Below are 17,455 nucleotides of genomic sequence, written 5' to 3'. Positions count from 1 at the left end.
TTCATAGCTCGAAATTTCGTTACGTAAATGACGTTTTTATTCAAAATTTGGAAGAAAAAAATTATTTTAGGTGACTTATAAATCTAGTAACATCAAACCATACAATAACGAGGACAAACTTTAGTTTTTGATTTATTTTTCTGGATATGTCTGAATTAGACTGACGAATGCTGCGACTCAATCTTACACGATCAATGCACCAGCTTGACGAAACGGCTACTTAGGGGGTAGGACAGAGGTTTCTCCGTTAATCTTAGCGTGTAAACGTGGTTTTGAAACCAATATCTTGCATAGTGTCGATTGTCTTTAAAATGTTTTGTGACATATGGGAACTGTTCTTGATTTTTCTCGTCCACATCAGACAATTAGATGTCATTCAAAAAATATACTTTAGTGTCAACACCCCTGGAAAATGGCCAAAATCAATATGAATACCCCTGGAAAACTGACGAAAAACCCCTGGAAAGTCCTGGAATTTTGTTTTGCTTTAAGTGTACGAACCCTGTATATGTATTTGAAAGAAAAAATGGTTGTATGTATGATAAAATCGCCAGCTGTATGTCCAATTTTGTCTTAAAATTTGAACAGAAACTTTATTCTTTGGACACGCTATTCTTCAAATTTACATGGTGTGTATATTTACCATAGACAGGGAATGAAATTAACGTTTTTTATAAAATAGAAATTTTTCACAAATTTTGGTATATACAGTAGTAGTACAGATGGACAAATATTTATATTGTATTGTGTGTCAACATTTTGAAATGAACAACAGGGTGTTTTTACTACAAGTCCTGTGGCTTCTCTGAATTGATATGTTAACATTCAGGAATAGTTTATACTGTGATAAGTGATATAGCTTTAACCTTGAGTTTAACTACCAACAATACCTTGAAATGAGGGACAGGGACCTCCATCTAGAGACACTGTAAAGTCCCTATAGTATAGAGGAAATTACTACAGATCTGTTCATTGTGTTTGTATTTAGGGAGGATGGGCTTCAGCTTCAGCTCATCATGATCTCAATAATATTGTGAAATTATCTTAAATTCTATTCCGTGAAATACAAGCTTTAGATTTTCATTTAACAAGATACGTAGTGCCAATAGAGTCCTGCTTGCAGAGGGAATATGTCAGTGTAAGTCGGAACTTGATTATGACACTGTCTCTCTCTCTTCTAGTGTTGGGGGGACATTGTCAGTATCACAACCCATACACAATCTGCAAACAGGACTACTTTGTTTCCTACTTCAATTTTTCTCATTTTAATATGTGGCCCATGTTCAGGGTATAATTAATGACTTCGCTGTAAAACCTTGAATATTTAATAGTAACAATATGACAGAATTACAAAAAACTCTCTTATTTCAAAACCATTATTGCAAATCAAAAGTCGTCACAGAAACATTTTTAGTTAAGTCTTATGATATCTTATGACACAACAGTTTGAAAATTTAAACCTACACATAACTGTAAACAAAAAACAACAACAAACAACATGTCAAACTGTTCCTTTACTTGATATTTTATATTTAAATTTTTTTTAGTGAAAAATATTCTTTAGTATGAATATGACTAGGTTGCTTGTATTATTCCAATTTTTTTAACCAGACACAAAATACTGTTTAGTTCAGCTAAAATGCAAGAGAAATGAAGAAACATTGTAAATTTGATTGTCTCATGAAGTTACAATTTTGTTGGGGAGTCCAGGTGATGTATCACGAGATAGATTTTACCTCTGTACTGTCATTATGATTAAACGAAACACACTGACTCAAGTCTCAGTATTCTGTTGTGTTTCTTACAAGCTGTAATTAAAAGTCGAGATAATGATGATTAATTTATTGCTAGAATATTTCAAGATGCCTATTTATAGTTTAATTATTTTTGTTGCTATAATATCTGTGATGTAAATGACATGCATGGTTACTTAACCATTACTACACCTGCCTTTCAGTGTGTATCCAACTGTGGCGTTTTACTGAAGATACCGACAGATACCTAATATTCAATTTTTATTCTCGCCTTTCCTTTGAAACTTGAATTATGGTAAAAAAAAGTAATGGCTTCCTATGCTTAGTCTGAGCCGTGGTTATTTAAAGTAATTAAAGGAGTTGGAGCAAATGAAATATTTTCAGTCTAAGGATTTCTTACCAAAATTGTGGCAAAATATCTGAATGAATGTTCATGGACTCTGGGTCCATATGTAGTAATGAAATTTTTATATTCACAGAGTCGAAATATTTCTTGGACGGTAATTCCAAATTTTCGCCGATTCCTCATCAGCATTGTCATGGCTGTTTTTCTCAAGCTCATTTCATGCGTTTCTTCTGAGACACTTGACAAACACGTAGCCCATTGTAGTACACCCTGACGATAGCCCATTGTAGTACACCCCTGACAATGCTGATGATATGTCCGCAAAAATTTGAGATTCACTTCCAAGAAATATTTTGACTTTGTGAGTAATAATTTCAGAATTTTGTTATTTGTGTATTTGTGCCTGGTGTATTCTTTCTCAAAGCTCCCCAAGGTCCTCACTATTGGATTTATATACACAAATCATGAATAAAATGTCAGCATTTTCTAGAAGGTGTGTACCAAGGCTTTTTCATAGAAATCTTCACCAGGTCATGGCTATAATCTATGAAACTGTAAATTTCATCAAATTTGTTCTTTTATTACCATGGACTCTGAAAATCTTAAAAGAAAATTTAAAATCTTAGTAACAAAAATTAACTCAAAACAAATAAATTGATAAAGTCAAGGTTTTTCTGTTGTAGCAACTCATATATATATAACAAGTTGTTTGACATAAAGTCAAGGATTTTGAATTCCAATAGATACTGGAATTAACTTAAAATATTCCTGTTCTTGTACATGTAGAGTCAAAGGGAATACTTGAAATGTGTTGACTTCTTAGGGCAAACTGAGCATTATTCTTTAAACTAATATAGTGTCTTTGACTTTTACTCGGTATGTATGTATGTATGTATGTATGTATGTGTCTGTCTGTCTGTCTGTCTGTCTGTCTGTCTGTCTGTGTCTGTGTATGTCTATGTTTGTCTGTGTGTCTATGTATGCATGTGTGTATGTCTATGTGTATGTGTGTGTCTGTGTGTGTGTGTCTGTGTCTGTGTCTGTGTCTGTGTCTGTGTCTGTTTGTATTTTTTAATGTAAAGAGTCTTTTATTTTATGTTGAATATGAAAAAATAATGGAGCTTCAAAGTTGAAACAGTGATGATGTGTGCATTTAAAACAAATGATGTTGGTTACACCTTTGACCCTGAAATATGGTTGTTTTTTTTTGGAGAAAAAAAAACTAAAAACAAAACATGACTGGATAATTATTGCTGTTAGCATGTTAGTTCATACAAATCAAATTATATGTATAATGACTGTAGTACAGTGATGGAACGATTATGAAATGTACGAGGTCACATGTTAATTTGCAATGTTTTTCATCAAGACATATTCAGTCAGTCCTTAAATTAGATGATTCACGGTCATGTGGAGGTGTATGATATTAACCCAAAGACGTCAATTCCTTTCAAGTATGAAGTTAAAATTAGCACTTTGACGTAGAACTAATTCAGTAAATAGTTTGTGAAAATCATGGTTTATATTGTACTAGGGGTTTAATTAATGATTCAGTACGGGAATATACTAATTTATCACTGCAAATTACCTGTCCATTTTAGTAGAGTGACTAGCTTATGTATCTTCTCTCTTTCTTGATTTCACAGCCAATCAAGGCCCCATGACAACAGTTCATAATCCGACTTACGTCAATTCGTACGACTCGGAAGCCAACAAACAGACCAATGGAGGACAATCTACAACTATGGCCACTTCCACAGATGATGCCAACAGGAACTATCCTTCATCCGCAAAAGAACAATATGCCTCTCTTGAAAATGACATCAGAATTTTGGCCCTGGAGCAAATTGTGGGGCCAGACTTGGACTTCCCTAATTTGTACAATGTGGAAAATAGCACCTCCAGACGAAACAAGAGCAGGAAGAAATACGCGTCAACGGATTTGTCTGAAATGGGGATTGACTTGACTAAAGATCCAAGTGCTATGTTCCATTCCCCGGATGGAGAGAGTAGTTCTGCTACAGAAGATGACAGTGCTGACGATTCGGAGACGAAGAAGAAGAAACCTGATCTCTTTGCTGACATTGACTTCATAGATGATGGCGTTGAAGAAGTGGAAGACTCTGAAGATGATGATGAAGAGGATGAAGAAACAGATGAAATTGAGGAGGATGACGGAGGAGAATGTGACAGTGATGAGACAAGCACACAGGATGAAAAACATGATTTTGAATCCACTGATAGGGACAGTGAAACAGAAAGTTTTGATCCCGGAACTGAGTCACAGAATGAGGACACAGAAGCCACTCTGACACGGGGCTCTGGCAGAGGTTTCTTGAGTTATTATGCGAGTCTTGAGTCAACAGCTGCAAAATATGCAGGGATTGGCTGTGGTGAGAGCCCTGCTTCGGAGAGTGTACAGAGTGTTTATTCTGACTCGGAGGTAGACGCGAAAGGTATTTGTTATGAACCCCTGCAACACAACACACCATACAACTCTGAACAGCAAGAAACAGACAGCAGCACAGACTGTGAGTCCACATATGAGATGTTGTACAAAAGTTTTAGCCTGCGTCAAGAACATGAGGCCGAGAAAGAAATAGACCACTTTCGTGGCCGATCACTGTCCCCCTACGAAGGACAACCAGACTTTGGTTACTCAAGTGAAACTTCGTACGATGAGAAAACACCTGGTGAAATCAATGATGAAAACGTCAAGTATTATAAAGGTCCAATACCCGATGATCTTTGTATGCGTAATAAACAGTCTAGTTCTGGACAAAAACATCATGGTGCCTCTTCCACTGTCACTACAAACACAGCTGCCCAAGGTAAAGGGGTGACTAAGAGTTTGTCTTTGCCGCCAGGCTGGCGTGAAGTGACAGACAGTTCTGGGACCTACTATTGGCATGTACCCAGTGGTACAACACAGTGGAGCCCACCCTCACCAGTGCCCAACTCCAAACCCAGAAATCAAGCTGCTGTTCCAAAACGATGGTCAACTGGCCAGGTGAGAATTTGAATATTAAACTCTATCTAAATACCATTCTTGTCTTAGTATCAGTCACTGTATTTTTATTATAAAGTAGTTTATAGTTTGAACAAAATACCTCTATTCAATTTTATTGGATTTGACATGTTCATTGAGTATTTGATTGAAGAAATTCCACAAAATGCCCTAGTTTGGGCAAGTTTGGCCGTTTTTATATCAACATGTACACTAAGACCAGTCTGGTACAAAAGGTATATGGTAACATTGTGTATATACACAATATACATGAAAATATTGTGTACATACACATATGATAATGTTGCATACATGTACATATACATGCAGTGTACATGGCAATGTTTTGCTTATACACAGTGTATATTGTAACTCTGTGTACATGATAATGTACACAACATACATGCTAATATTGTGTACACATGCACAGTGTACATGATGGCAATGTTATGCTTATACACAGTTTATGTTGAAACACAACATGATAACATACCCAACATACATGCTAATATTGTGTGCACAGTCATGAACAGGCAGTGTTATGCTTATACACAGTGTATATTGTAATATTGTGTACATACACACTACACAGTGCACATGATAACATACACAATATACATGCTAATATTGTGTACACATGCACAGTGTACATGATGGCAATATTATGCTTATACACAATGTATGTTGTAATACTGTGTACATGATAACACGCATACACAACATACATGCTAATATTGTGTACACATGCACAGTGTACATGATGGCAATGTTGTGCTTGTACACAGTTTATGTTGTACAGTAATATTGTGTACACACACAGTGCACATGATAACATACACAACAAGCATGCATGGTAATATTGTGTACATGATTGTGTTGTGTATAAAAAAAATGTATGTACAGTGTACATTATTGTGTTGTGTATGTACAGTGTACGTGACTGTTGTGTTGTGTAAAGACACAATGCACTTGCATGATAATGTGTGTTTCTGGTCTTCATGTGAAAATGTCTGTATGTATAACTGTAACACACAATTTATGTTTTTGCTTTTCAGTGAATATGAGAGGTTTTACAGTTTATATGTGTGTGTGTGTGTGTGTGTGTGTGTGTGTGTGTGTGTGTGTGTGTGTGTGTGTGTGTGTGTGTTTGTGTGTGCGCATGCATGTGTGCGTGCACAGGCACGCATGCATGCATATGTGTTTGTTTATGCATATGTGTACTGGGTAGGAGATGTGCTAAATGTAAGGATGTACAATTGTATGTTTTGTAGTGTCATTTCATTTTCACTTCATATTCATTGAGTGTCAGTGAATTTAGAGATATCTATATCTCTGGTCTGTGTCTGTCAGTCTTATTTGTGGTAAGTTCTTCATTTATATCAGTAAAATCTTCTCTTTCACTATCCATAAACTCATGTCAAAAGACAACAACATCGTGACTATGCATAGAGATGTCTGGACATCATATGGTGTTCATAGCTTGATTTACATATGAAGTTTCAATGCTAGTCATTTTAAATTTTCAAAGCATGAAATTTTTACAATACAGGAAGCGCAATCTTTGATAATATTACCATTTAGACATACAGAATACAGCTCTTCAGATTTCTCCAAGCCCTTCACGGCTTGCTGTGAAAAGAGTGGAACTTTTATTTGATATGAACATTTAGAGGAATATATAAGAACCACACCTTTTTGGTTTATAAGAAGTAAGCATGGAACAGAAATTTAAAAGATGTATTATAGATAAATGAGAAAGTGGCCTTGTACTTGAGTTTTTAGTCTTAAATGGCAAGAAGCAAATAGAGTATAGATGTAAATACAATGCCTGCAATATTGAAAATTAAAGTACATTGGTATAGGATGGATTTTTATTAGAGAATTTTATTTGAAAATACTGTGAGTATTTCACAGTAAGGCTTTAATTGAATGGTTATGAAATTCATTCAGGTGTAGAAATCTCTGTTTCCATTTCAGCAAATTTAGACGGTATTGTTTCCATCTGAGCAAACTCTAAATTTCAGGATTAATTTGCTAATCAATTTTGCTTCTAGTGAAAGGAGAAAAGTATTAATCTTATTAACCCCCCCCCCCCCCTCAAAAAAAAAGAAGAAGAAGAAGAAGAAGAAGAAAGTAGCCATTAATATAAACACATAATGATGTTAAAGTATTAAGTAAGGACTTGTCGGTTTTCACTTTCACATTTCAGTGTTTTTCATGAAATATGTAAGTTGTAAGTAAATTCAACATACCGCTATTGCCAGGGTCACTCAGCACCGTTACTTAATGTACCATAGTATGCATCGCAGGAATGAAAGTCTGACATGCTATGAGAACTCAAGTAGAAATTACTTGCATACTATAAAAACCTCAGAATCTGTAACTTCATTTTTGTCAGTTTTTTGCCAAGCGAGAAAACTCTCCAACATATTACTTGAAACTGATGAAACCTTTTGATTCGTTGAATTAAATATTTCTTTATGTTGACACTGATTTTTTGTGTGTATGCAAATTTATGAATCAGGTATAGATTACTTTTAAATTAATCAACAAATTATAAAATGTGTTGGATGTTCATATGATGTACATAAATACATGATACCAGCAAATATAACAACATAAGTATCAGTACGTCAAAAATAAGAACAAATATTGGACAAATACTGTTACAGTTGCAGATGCTCAAGCTTTGACTAAAAACTCAATGAAAATAAAAAATGAGATTCTAAAAAACACTATTCCAGTCACATCGACATGGGCTGTTTTCAAAAATGCTATTAGGAATCAGTGGTAGGATTGTACAATTCCTGTCCTTCTCCACAAGTCAGAAGATATTTTTCCTGTGACGCAATGAAAACAGTGGTGTTAATGATCGAGCCTGTGGTTTTATGACAATGCATTCTTTAGTCACCACCCTTAGTAGTGAAACCGACCAGAAGTAAATTAAGCATCCCACAATCTTCATCCCAGTTTTCCCCCCAATAAGTGGATCTGCATCTGTGATTGACAGTGACAGACATAGAAATTTGATTGGTACATTGTCTACTAATCTACTTTCCTGCGGCCCTTTTCAAGTCTAAACATATCACCTTCTCCACTGATAATACCAGAATTATTAAAAAGCCAAGTAAATTGTGATAGCACTCTGTCTGAGACGATCATTAGCCTGTGAATTGCTAAAAAGTATACTCTATGTTATCTAAAGGGCGGTTGTATTCCCTAGACTAGATAAGGATGGGATAGTGACAGCTTGTCATAGTTAAGGCCTTGTTAATGGCATGTAGGTAGATTTGAACTTTTCAGTTGATGAAGGATGCATGCTGGGAACTGAGTGGGTTTCAGTTAAGAGGTTTTTAGTACTCTAGTTAAATAAATTGGTCTTATTTGCTACGTTTTACAGATATTACAGTGGAATTTGGAAAAATTCATATTCATTATTATTGCCACACATTCAACCATAACTAAAAAATAAGTTGGGGACCTAGACTGTCGACAATCGTTCATGCCTTTTTTGCTGTTTTATCTAAAACTAAAGTCATCGCCTCGCTCTGATCCGGAGCAATACTATAACCGCATACTGATAGCAATCAGGAAGGGGGCTCAAAACTAACTTTTCCCCTGTAGTCTCATAGGGCTACCATGTCCCAAAATTTCCTGAAATCCACCTAGAAATCATGATGATTGAATCCCAAGACAAGAATCGGAATTCTAGTTTGGATTTCGAACAACTGTTTAATTTCAAGCCTGAAAAACAAAGATGACTTTTTGTTTTGTTTAGATTTTGGGGCATCTGACAGGATTAAATAAATAAATAAAGTGATCTTAATTATTTCTATATTAAAAGATTTTAGAAGTCTTGTCATACAATTGTTGAAGATGGACATCATTTTCTTATTGAATACCCACAACATTATGAAGAGAGAGAGGTTTTATTTCCTTGCCACTGAAATGTACTCTTTTTCATAATTGGAATAAAAGAAATTGTTTGTGTATTGTTAGTTCAGATGCTAAAGTTCCACTTGTGATACATGTAGATCAAGACAGATCTCTCTAGTAGCTACATAATATATGAGTGACATTTTGTCTATGTATTTACTATACCATGCTTTCCAGCATGTTGACAAAGAGCCTGCTCAGTTTGTGCACTTTCCTTGTGGAACACACTACCATTTTGATATTCATAGTGCTAACAGACTGTTCAAAAGTGGGTTGAAGACGTAACTTTTTAGACAGTATTTAATGTAAGGATTTTGAGTTGCTATGGTTGCTGCAAGACAGTTGATGTGTGATGCTCTTTTATTGAGTAATTTGTTTTAATTTACTAACTGTCTTCTGATTTTTTATCCTTTGTATTTGAAAGAACTTTTAACCAGCAATTTTATATATCATTTGTGTGCTTTCTTCGGTGGGTTTTTTCTATGTTTTCATAGCTGTTGTATTATTTTTCATTTTTAGCAACACAAAACACAAAAATAACCCTCCCTACTTCAGTGAAGACAACTGCAGAGCCACTCATGAACAAACAAATAATATCTGCCCACATACACACTTGCTGTAAAGTACTAAGTACATTGTAAAAAGAACAGTAACTGCCATAAATAGTAGATTGAGTGACAGGTTTGAGAATTTAAAAAAAAACAATTGGATCATCACACCACTTTAGACAAAATGTTCTGACCAGAAACAATTCTTGCCTATTAAAGCAATGTTAATTAGAAATGAAAGTGAAAAGAGAAGGATCGCTGGAAAACTGGAAACAACAATTCCTTGAGATGTACAAACATATATCACAGTATAGGAATTAAGAATGGATGACAACTATATCACTAATAACATATCTGCTTCTACTTTTTTGCGGAAAAAGACATTTTTCTAATGGATTTCCTGATCCTAGATTCTGTAGAAGCATTGTACCTTTGGATGTGATTGGTTATGAGCATTTAGTTTGCATGAAATATGCTTGGAAACAGCAGGGAAACCACAAACCATTCTCTTTGCCAACACAACATGCCTGCTGGCTAGTTATAGGAACATTTCAAATGCAGTTCTCTGATTGTAGTAGTCACAAAATATTTCTAAGGTTTGAACGTGAGGATTCTTACACTAAGTAGAAGGATTTTGTAAATCTCAGGTTTTGAGGTTTTTGTAATTTACCCAAATTAGGATGATAAATTTATGATTACTACTGTATGATAAAATATTTTGACCCTGCATAATTTGAGACTAAAATCAATACTGCCTTGTTCTCGGTTGCAGATCACTGCTGTTTTTACACATCAGTTTCTCTATTGTCAGGATTAAGCACATGATGGTGCATACAAATAGCAAAAGAAAGATGGGACTTGTTGATGAATATGCAATTTTTCAAATCTTGTGAGTGTTTTATGAAAAGATAATATTATATTCATTTATGTTGATGACAGACAGATCTGACAATTATTTTTGCAGTGAGTGCAAAACAGTCTCGATTTCTGACTTGTTTTGCACATACATAGGCTTTCTCAAGAAGACAGACTCATAGCTATGAGAATTATTTATATGCAGTATAAAAAAAAAACAGTCTTAATATCTGACTAGTTTCACACCTAAGTGTGTTCGTCAAGGAGGTAGATACATAGATTTGGATATTGTTTGGAATGAAAAGATGCCAAAAATGATGAAGATGAACCAACAACAACTGATATTAGAGTGTTGATACGCTTTATAGATTTGGACTCAAGCGACGATGTCGGTGACGACATCAGTGAACAAGCTGACGGCTTGAGAATCTGTAGAAATGCGAAGCGGCCTTCACTCATGAAATTTTGTAATTATATATTCCTAGGGAGAAAGCGACAAGCATATCAATGTCATTAGCACCAAATCTATATCCTGGTTGGTTCTCCTGAGACCAAACTATCTCAAATTGGAAGTTGATTGACTATCACTGACTAATTTACACCGTATATCAACTGCCTGTACTTGCTTGTGATGAAACAGAGCATAGAACATGTTCATGAACTTTGTAGACGTTTCTGTTGAAATTGAGTGTCTGTTTCCATGGTTACCATCATGATAAGGAGTGTGCGTTTCAAGTGAGAATTCGCACCCAAGGCTATTTATAATATGTGCATGATTAAAAATCGGTTTCTTATTCGGAAAATTTACTGATTTCTTCTCCTTTGGGGATAAAAGGAGGAAAGTTCATTTCTTGTTGTAGGTATTTTTACAAATTTTGCTAAGGTTTTATATGTCTATCAAATCACATCTTTGTGTACCGCATTCTCAAGAATGAATCTGAGTGCTTTTCAACTCTTGCTGAAAAAGGAGAACAGAAAAGGTTAGCTTTGTTGAAAGTGTTTGTGAAATTGTTCTCAATGGGTTTCCAAAGTTTTTTAGCAGTTGTTGTATATGTACCATCTCATACCAAGCCAACCCTGCAAAAAAAAGAAAAAAAAGAATTCAACTGATTATTAACATTATTACTTTGCTGTATTGTGTCTTATCTATTTTTGAAAAAAATGGTGTTTATGATGATGCCATTAGATGAGACTCTATTCTGTGCAATGAGTTTGACTGGGTTGTCTTGTCTCACGGTGAGGGAACTCAAATGATTTCATCCAATAGAATATATTCTAAGGTAATGTACATGAGCACTTAGCGCTTGTGATTTTAGAATTTGCTTTCCAATCACCAAGCAAAATCTAAAATCCCTATCCGCATGGATTCCAGGCTAATGAACGCTCAATGTTTTGAAGTTGAAATGGAAAATATTATTCTTTGTGTAATTCTTGGCAAATTTGTAATGAAATCTGTACCCATACAATAATTTATAAATACTTTCTCTTCATACATATGATGCCTTTCAGAATTTAATTCAAAAAATTGAAACTCAAAATGGACTGAATCAAGTATTATTGAACCCCTGATAACAACAAGAACTTCTTGAGGAACAAGGCAGGGTTTATGTATTCATATCAAATCTCCAAATTTTGATCCACAATTTTTGCTGTTGTATAAATTAAGAGATTTATAAGGCAAAGACAACTGTACAGATATTTTGTATATTTCCAAGGATGTCTGTATGTATTTTCAATTATAAGGGAGTTTGTGATATTCCATTATAGCATGTTAATTACAGTCAAATAATTGAATGGAATTAAGTTGACTCAGGGTTGGATTACAGTACTGTTTGGAAATGCCAGAAGTTAATTGTGACACAAAGAGTCAATGTACGTCAATAGGTCCTAGTGTAATATCATTCCAGTCTCTTCCTGTTGTTGGCAATTAGTAAAACAGTTGAGGCTTTAGTTACTTAGTGAGTGAGTGGAAATGAATGATTTACTATTTCAAGTATATTTAACACCTTGTGAAATGTAAAGGTCAAATGAATATGCAGGGTAAAGACATTACTTTAGATGTGCCAAATGAAGGCTAGACACAAGCACACATGCATGCATGCGTGCACACACAGACAGACAGAGACAGAGACAGACACACCCATATGTACTGATTGTCATACAGACAGACAGACACATACACACACCCATATGAACTGATTTCATGCAACAGACACAGTCAGACACACCCATATGCATTGAGTGTCATGCTCATAGATAGACAGACTTTAATACCACATGAATTCAAGCATACAACACACTCTCGTTCAAATATCCCCACCCCAATGCATAGCATACATACATACATTCAATATACTTGCACTTTATTTGATTTTGCATGCACATGCACACACACACACACACACACACACACAACACACACACAACACACACACGCACACACTCACACACATACAAACACACACACACACACATATACATACATACACACACACAACACACATGCACACATACACTCTCACACACAAACGCATACAAATGCACACAAACACACTTTCACTCTAGACACCATTACTAACTGATAATTACACATCTTAGGCCAAAATATCAAATTTCTTTAATTCATAACATCACTCCTGCAATGCATCTTGGGAAGTTCCACATACTAGTATAAGATTAAATGTAACATGATGAATGAACACTATTAAAGATAACATCAAGTAATTTTCCGCAACCCAACGCCGGGTGATATAGCTGTAATTTTATATAGTATAACACCTTTACTCTGTTGTAATGAATCTGTGAAATTCTATTCTAAAACTCTACAATTACTGTGAGCGAAATGAACCACCTGTTATCTTTATCTGATCAGTGACTCAGGTTGCATGATGTTATCTTTCAAAATAAATCACAAAACTTCTCATCTCAGTACTGATCATTCCTCCATGTCTATCTATGAACACCCATTTTGTTGACTTCATCTTTCATGCAGCGATCATAGTATATGAAGGTTTCATTCTCAGGTGTTTTCAAAGACATGTTTCGTGTACTTCTCTAAAATTTCAATGTACTGTAGGCTTCAAATTTGATAAGTACCCTGACAGGTAGTGATTTGAAAGTAATTAAACCTAGCCACATATTGTGTTGCAGCTAGACAGATTGGAAACTTATTGAAGTCACGATTCGTAAGTGTATACTAGTACATGTACGTCACTGTATAGGTGTAATAAATGCCCAGGTGGGGAGGCTTTGTTGGCTGCAGCCAAAGTACTTTATGGATGGGGATTTTAAATAACTGTTTGTCACTCCTTCACAAGAGTAGCTACATCGTAACACTTATAATGACAAGGAAAGGTACAATGTAACACAGTGGTGATGACTACTTCATTAATAGATGCAGAACTTCAAAGATGTAAAAAGCTAGACATGCGATGTTGAGTACTGTGCAGTGTAAACGAGTATGCAAACGTCATAGACCATGACATACAATATAGCGGTACATTTACTATGAGTTTGACAGTTAAAAAGCAAGACATACATGTATTTTGACTATTAAAATGAGGAATATTTATGTTAGGATATTTTCAGAGATTCTCCTTCACAAAGATGGTGAATGCTAGATGTTAGGATTTTATAAACATGAATTATTTGACATAAAAAGTTGCGTTATTATGTTGACTGACAATGGACAGTATAGTTTCACAAGGTAGTTACTTCTTGACCTGAAACTTGAATCTTGACAATGTAAGATTTTATGTAGAGTTTCAAATATTCAGACAAGATAATATTGCTGGACAAAACTAGTAAACTCTTCCATGATGTTAAACTGTGAACATGGATATCATTACAGTTTATGCCCAGTTACAAAAATACAGACAACGGGCAACAGCGTGTTTGGCAAAGATAGAAGTCCTTTATGTTGTTTATTTGTGTAGAAGACAATGTCATGTCACTAGTATGTTGACTTTTGATGTAATAGAGAACTTGCAAACCCGCCATGTTGAATGTTGTATCATGGGAAATGTGATAATAAATACTAATCAAATAGTATTGTAAACAATAATGTTACATTGTTTTTAACCACGAATGATCAATTCAAAGTCCCCCTGAGCAATGTGGGAGATTAATTTTATCGGTAGCTCCAGATTAGGTATTACGATAACCACAGAAAATCCCATAGTCCTTTGCGTCTGAGCATGCTCAGTCTGGATTGCAAGTTCCATATTACTAACTGAAGGAATACGAGTTTTCAATTTTGACATTTTCATGGTGTAAGACTTTTTCAAATCAGAACAAACAAGACTGCAAGTGAATATGGCTATAACATAGAGACTGACAGTCACTACAATGTAGCACAGTAGTAATACTCCTTCATGATGTGAGACTTGACACCAGACATACAAGATTTGTAATGTAAGTAACAGGAATATGACAATCAAAAGACTAAGTTTAACAAATTGATGTTGTTTTAGAGCACCATGATACAAACTCAGACTGTCTGCATTTATTTGGATTGAGAAAATAAAATATTTGATGTCATGTTTGAATATTCATTGGTTAGAAATTGTTGGCCATACAAAAAAATCTTATGTTTCAAGTCATGGTTGAATAAAGAATAACATAGACAGACTTGGCCATTGAATATGGATCACAGATTGTAACATGTCAGACCAGTTAACAGGCATTTTAATTCTATATCACAATTGAATTTCCAAATTTGATTCCAATTCATAAAGTACATATTATAATTATTATTATTGATGTTCTGCAACAAAACTTCTATCAGTCTATGCCACACCTTAATAATGAAAACTATCTTGTGGTAGTAAAATATAGCTGTTTCTACATTTGAGAAATGTCTGAGCTCATGTGAAAGGTCATACTGGTGATATTGGCAAGGATGTATCTCCACACACACACAAGTCAACTTACTAAAAATACAACACTGAAGTCAGGAAATGCTGTAACACCAGCACGACTAGCTGCAATTTGTTTTCATAATTCATACATACAGCACTGATTTCCTGGCATGATATAAGTTATTGAATAATTCAAAATAGCGATCCTAAAAATACATTACTAAGCATTTATTAGATATAAAGAAAGGGAACATTAATATTTTGAACACTTTTATTGCTAGGATGTCTGCAATTTGTATGTATTTGCTGTATAATTTGGAAAATATATTGTGTGGGCATGTTTTTAATTTAAAAACCTTCACACAGTAATATTTGATGAGGCCCACCCACTTTCTTGCCAGTTCTCAGAAAATTGATCAAATGATAGAATATTATATCATAGAAATTGATGTGAAATTGCCCGACAGACTAGATTACATCAAAACTATATTCATAACTGGATTTGATTCTTGCTATCTTCAGTTCTGTGTGACCTTTCCTGTTGATAGCTAACATCTCATGGGAATACCCTCTAACACATCCATGAATGTCAACATTCCTTTATATATAATAAACACCTTTCCCAGTGTAATCGCAAAAAAAGTTTGCTTCCATACCAATTATTTAGCGTATGTGATGTATCTCCTTATTAAATAGAAATGATGTATATTTCTATTGGAAGTGACATAGTGAGGATTACTAAGTGTTTTTCTAGATTCTGATTAATGGTTGTTTTTTGGGGGTAGGTGTAAAATGTCGACTGAAGTGAAAAGGTGTAATGATTGAAAAGCTGTGTGGGCTGACAACATCATGTCTATTCAGTAATACTGTGAAATAGGATAAGAATGTCAGGGGTCACTTCACTGTTTATGTGTAAGCTAAGATCCTAAAAGTGCTGGTTCAGCAATGGCATTATTCAAATCACTATGCCTGAGTCATTAATACTGGTGACAGAAGTGTGGCTTTTGAGGGAGAAATCTTAAGAAATATACCTTGTTTCTTATTTGTCATCATAAAGCGCTATTGAAGGCCGCTTTTGCCTACTTACCAACCACAACAGAAACACTTACGTTAGTCGGTCACCATGACGATAGAAAGATGATTATTTGAGTTAATACCACAAATCAGGCTGTTCTGTCCACGCTTCTCCAATTTAAGTGATTATGTTTTGTTATCTTGTGAGTTTCAACAGGGCAAGGCCTGTCTCTTTAACTATCTCTACTATTGCTACCACTCACAGAACTTGGTTAGCAGTTTATAATTTGATTCCCAGTTTTTGTGTTAAAAACCCTTTACAAGTCTTTTTACCAGATTGTCTGAGAGAGAGAAAGACAAAGACAGACTGACAGGCAGGTGGACAGACAGGCAGACAGACAGACAGACAGACAGACAGACAGACAAAGGGTGTGTGTGTGTGTGTGTGTGTGTGTGTGTGTGTGTGTGTGTGTGTGTGTATGTGCACATATGCTTCATACTTCATGTTTGCTTGTGTGTGTATGTGACTGTCTATCTTACAGTATTGCTTCCTTCATGATAGCATTCACTGTGAATATCCATGCATTCATATTTGAATACAAACTATGTGTATGAATAGAAACACAATTTAGCAAAATAAACACCTATCTGCACATTGTCCCCTTTGTCAACCCACCTCAACCCCCACCCCTCCCCCCTCCCCCACCTAGTACCCAGTTCTCATTTCCAATACATGGTGACGAGGATTTACATACATACTTTTATCTATTGTGGTACATCCTATAAATATATGAAATGGAATTATGTAGTACGTGTTATGTCATTGATAAATGATAGGAAATCCTAGACTTTATTAGTCTGCCTAGTTTCTTAATCTACTACTTCCAGTAGAATTGACGAGCCCCCAAAGTATGAGATGTAGCTAGCTAGTGTAGCTGTCATCTTGCTGGGAAAAAAATGAATTAGACAAAATCAATATTACAGCATAAAATAAATGAAGACGTGGATACAAGTCTTGTACAGTATATCTCATTTTATATTCAAAACATGTACAGAATGCATTAACATGTCGGAGAAGACCGGATATACCTGACATTTGGAAGATTTTTTTTACTACTTTTAGTACGTATAGACGT

General features: G+C 35.0%; 1 protein-coding gene across 4 annotated transcripts in view; it reads left to right on the top strand.

The window, feature by feature from the left end:
• The window catches only part of LOC144438548 (uncharacterized), a 158,672-nt gene that overhangs the window by 103,602 nt on the left and 37,615 nt on the right, over positions 1 to 17,455 (top strand). For all 4 annotated transcript variants that reach the window (XM_078127623.1, XM_078127625.1, XM_078127626.1 and 1 more), the window contains one exon: positions 3,747 to 5,110. In XM_078127623.1, the coding sequence (XP_077983749.1) occupies positions 3,747 to 5,110 (1,364 nt within the window). The remainder of the gene's footprint in view (positions 1 to 3,746; positions 5,111 to 17,455) is intronic.

The sequence above is a fragment of the Glandiceps talaboti genome, chromosome 8 (assembly GCF_964340395.1).
Source record: "Glandiceps talaboti chromosome 8, keGlaTala1.1, whole genome shotgun sequence".
Taxonomy (NCBI): domain Eukaryota; kingdom Metazoa; phylum Hemichordata; class Enteropneusta; family Spengelidae; genus Glandiceps; species Glandiceps talaboti.
The sequence above is the reverse complement of the archived record's forward strand: the minus strand, read 5'-3'. Positions and strand labels throughout refer to the sequence as shown.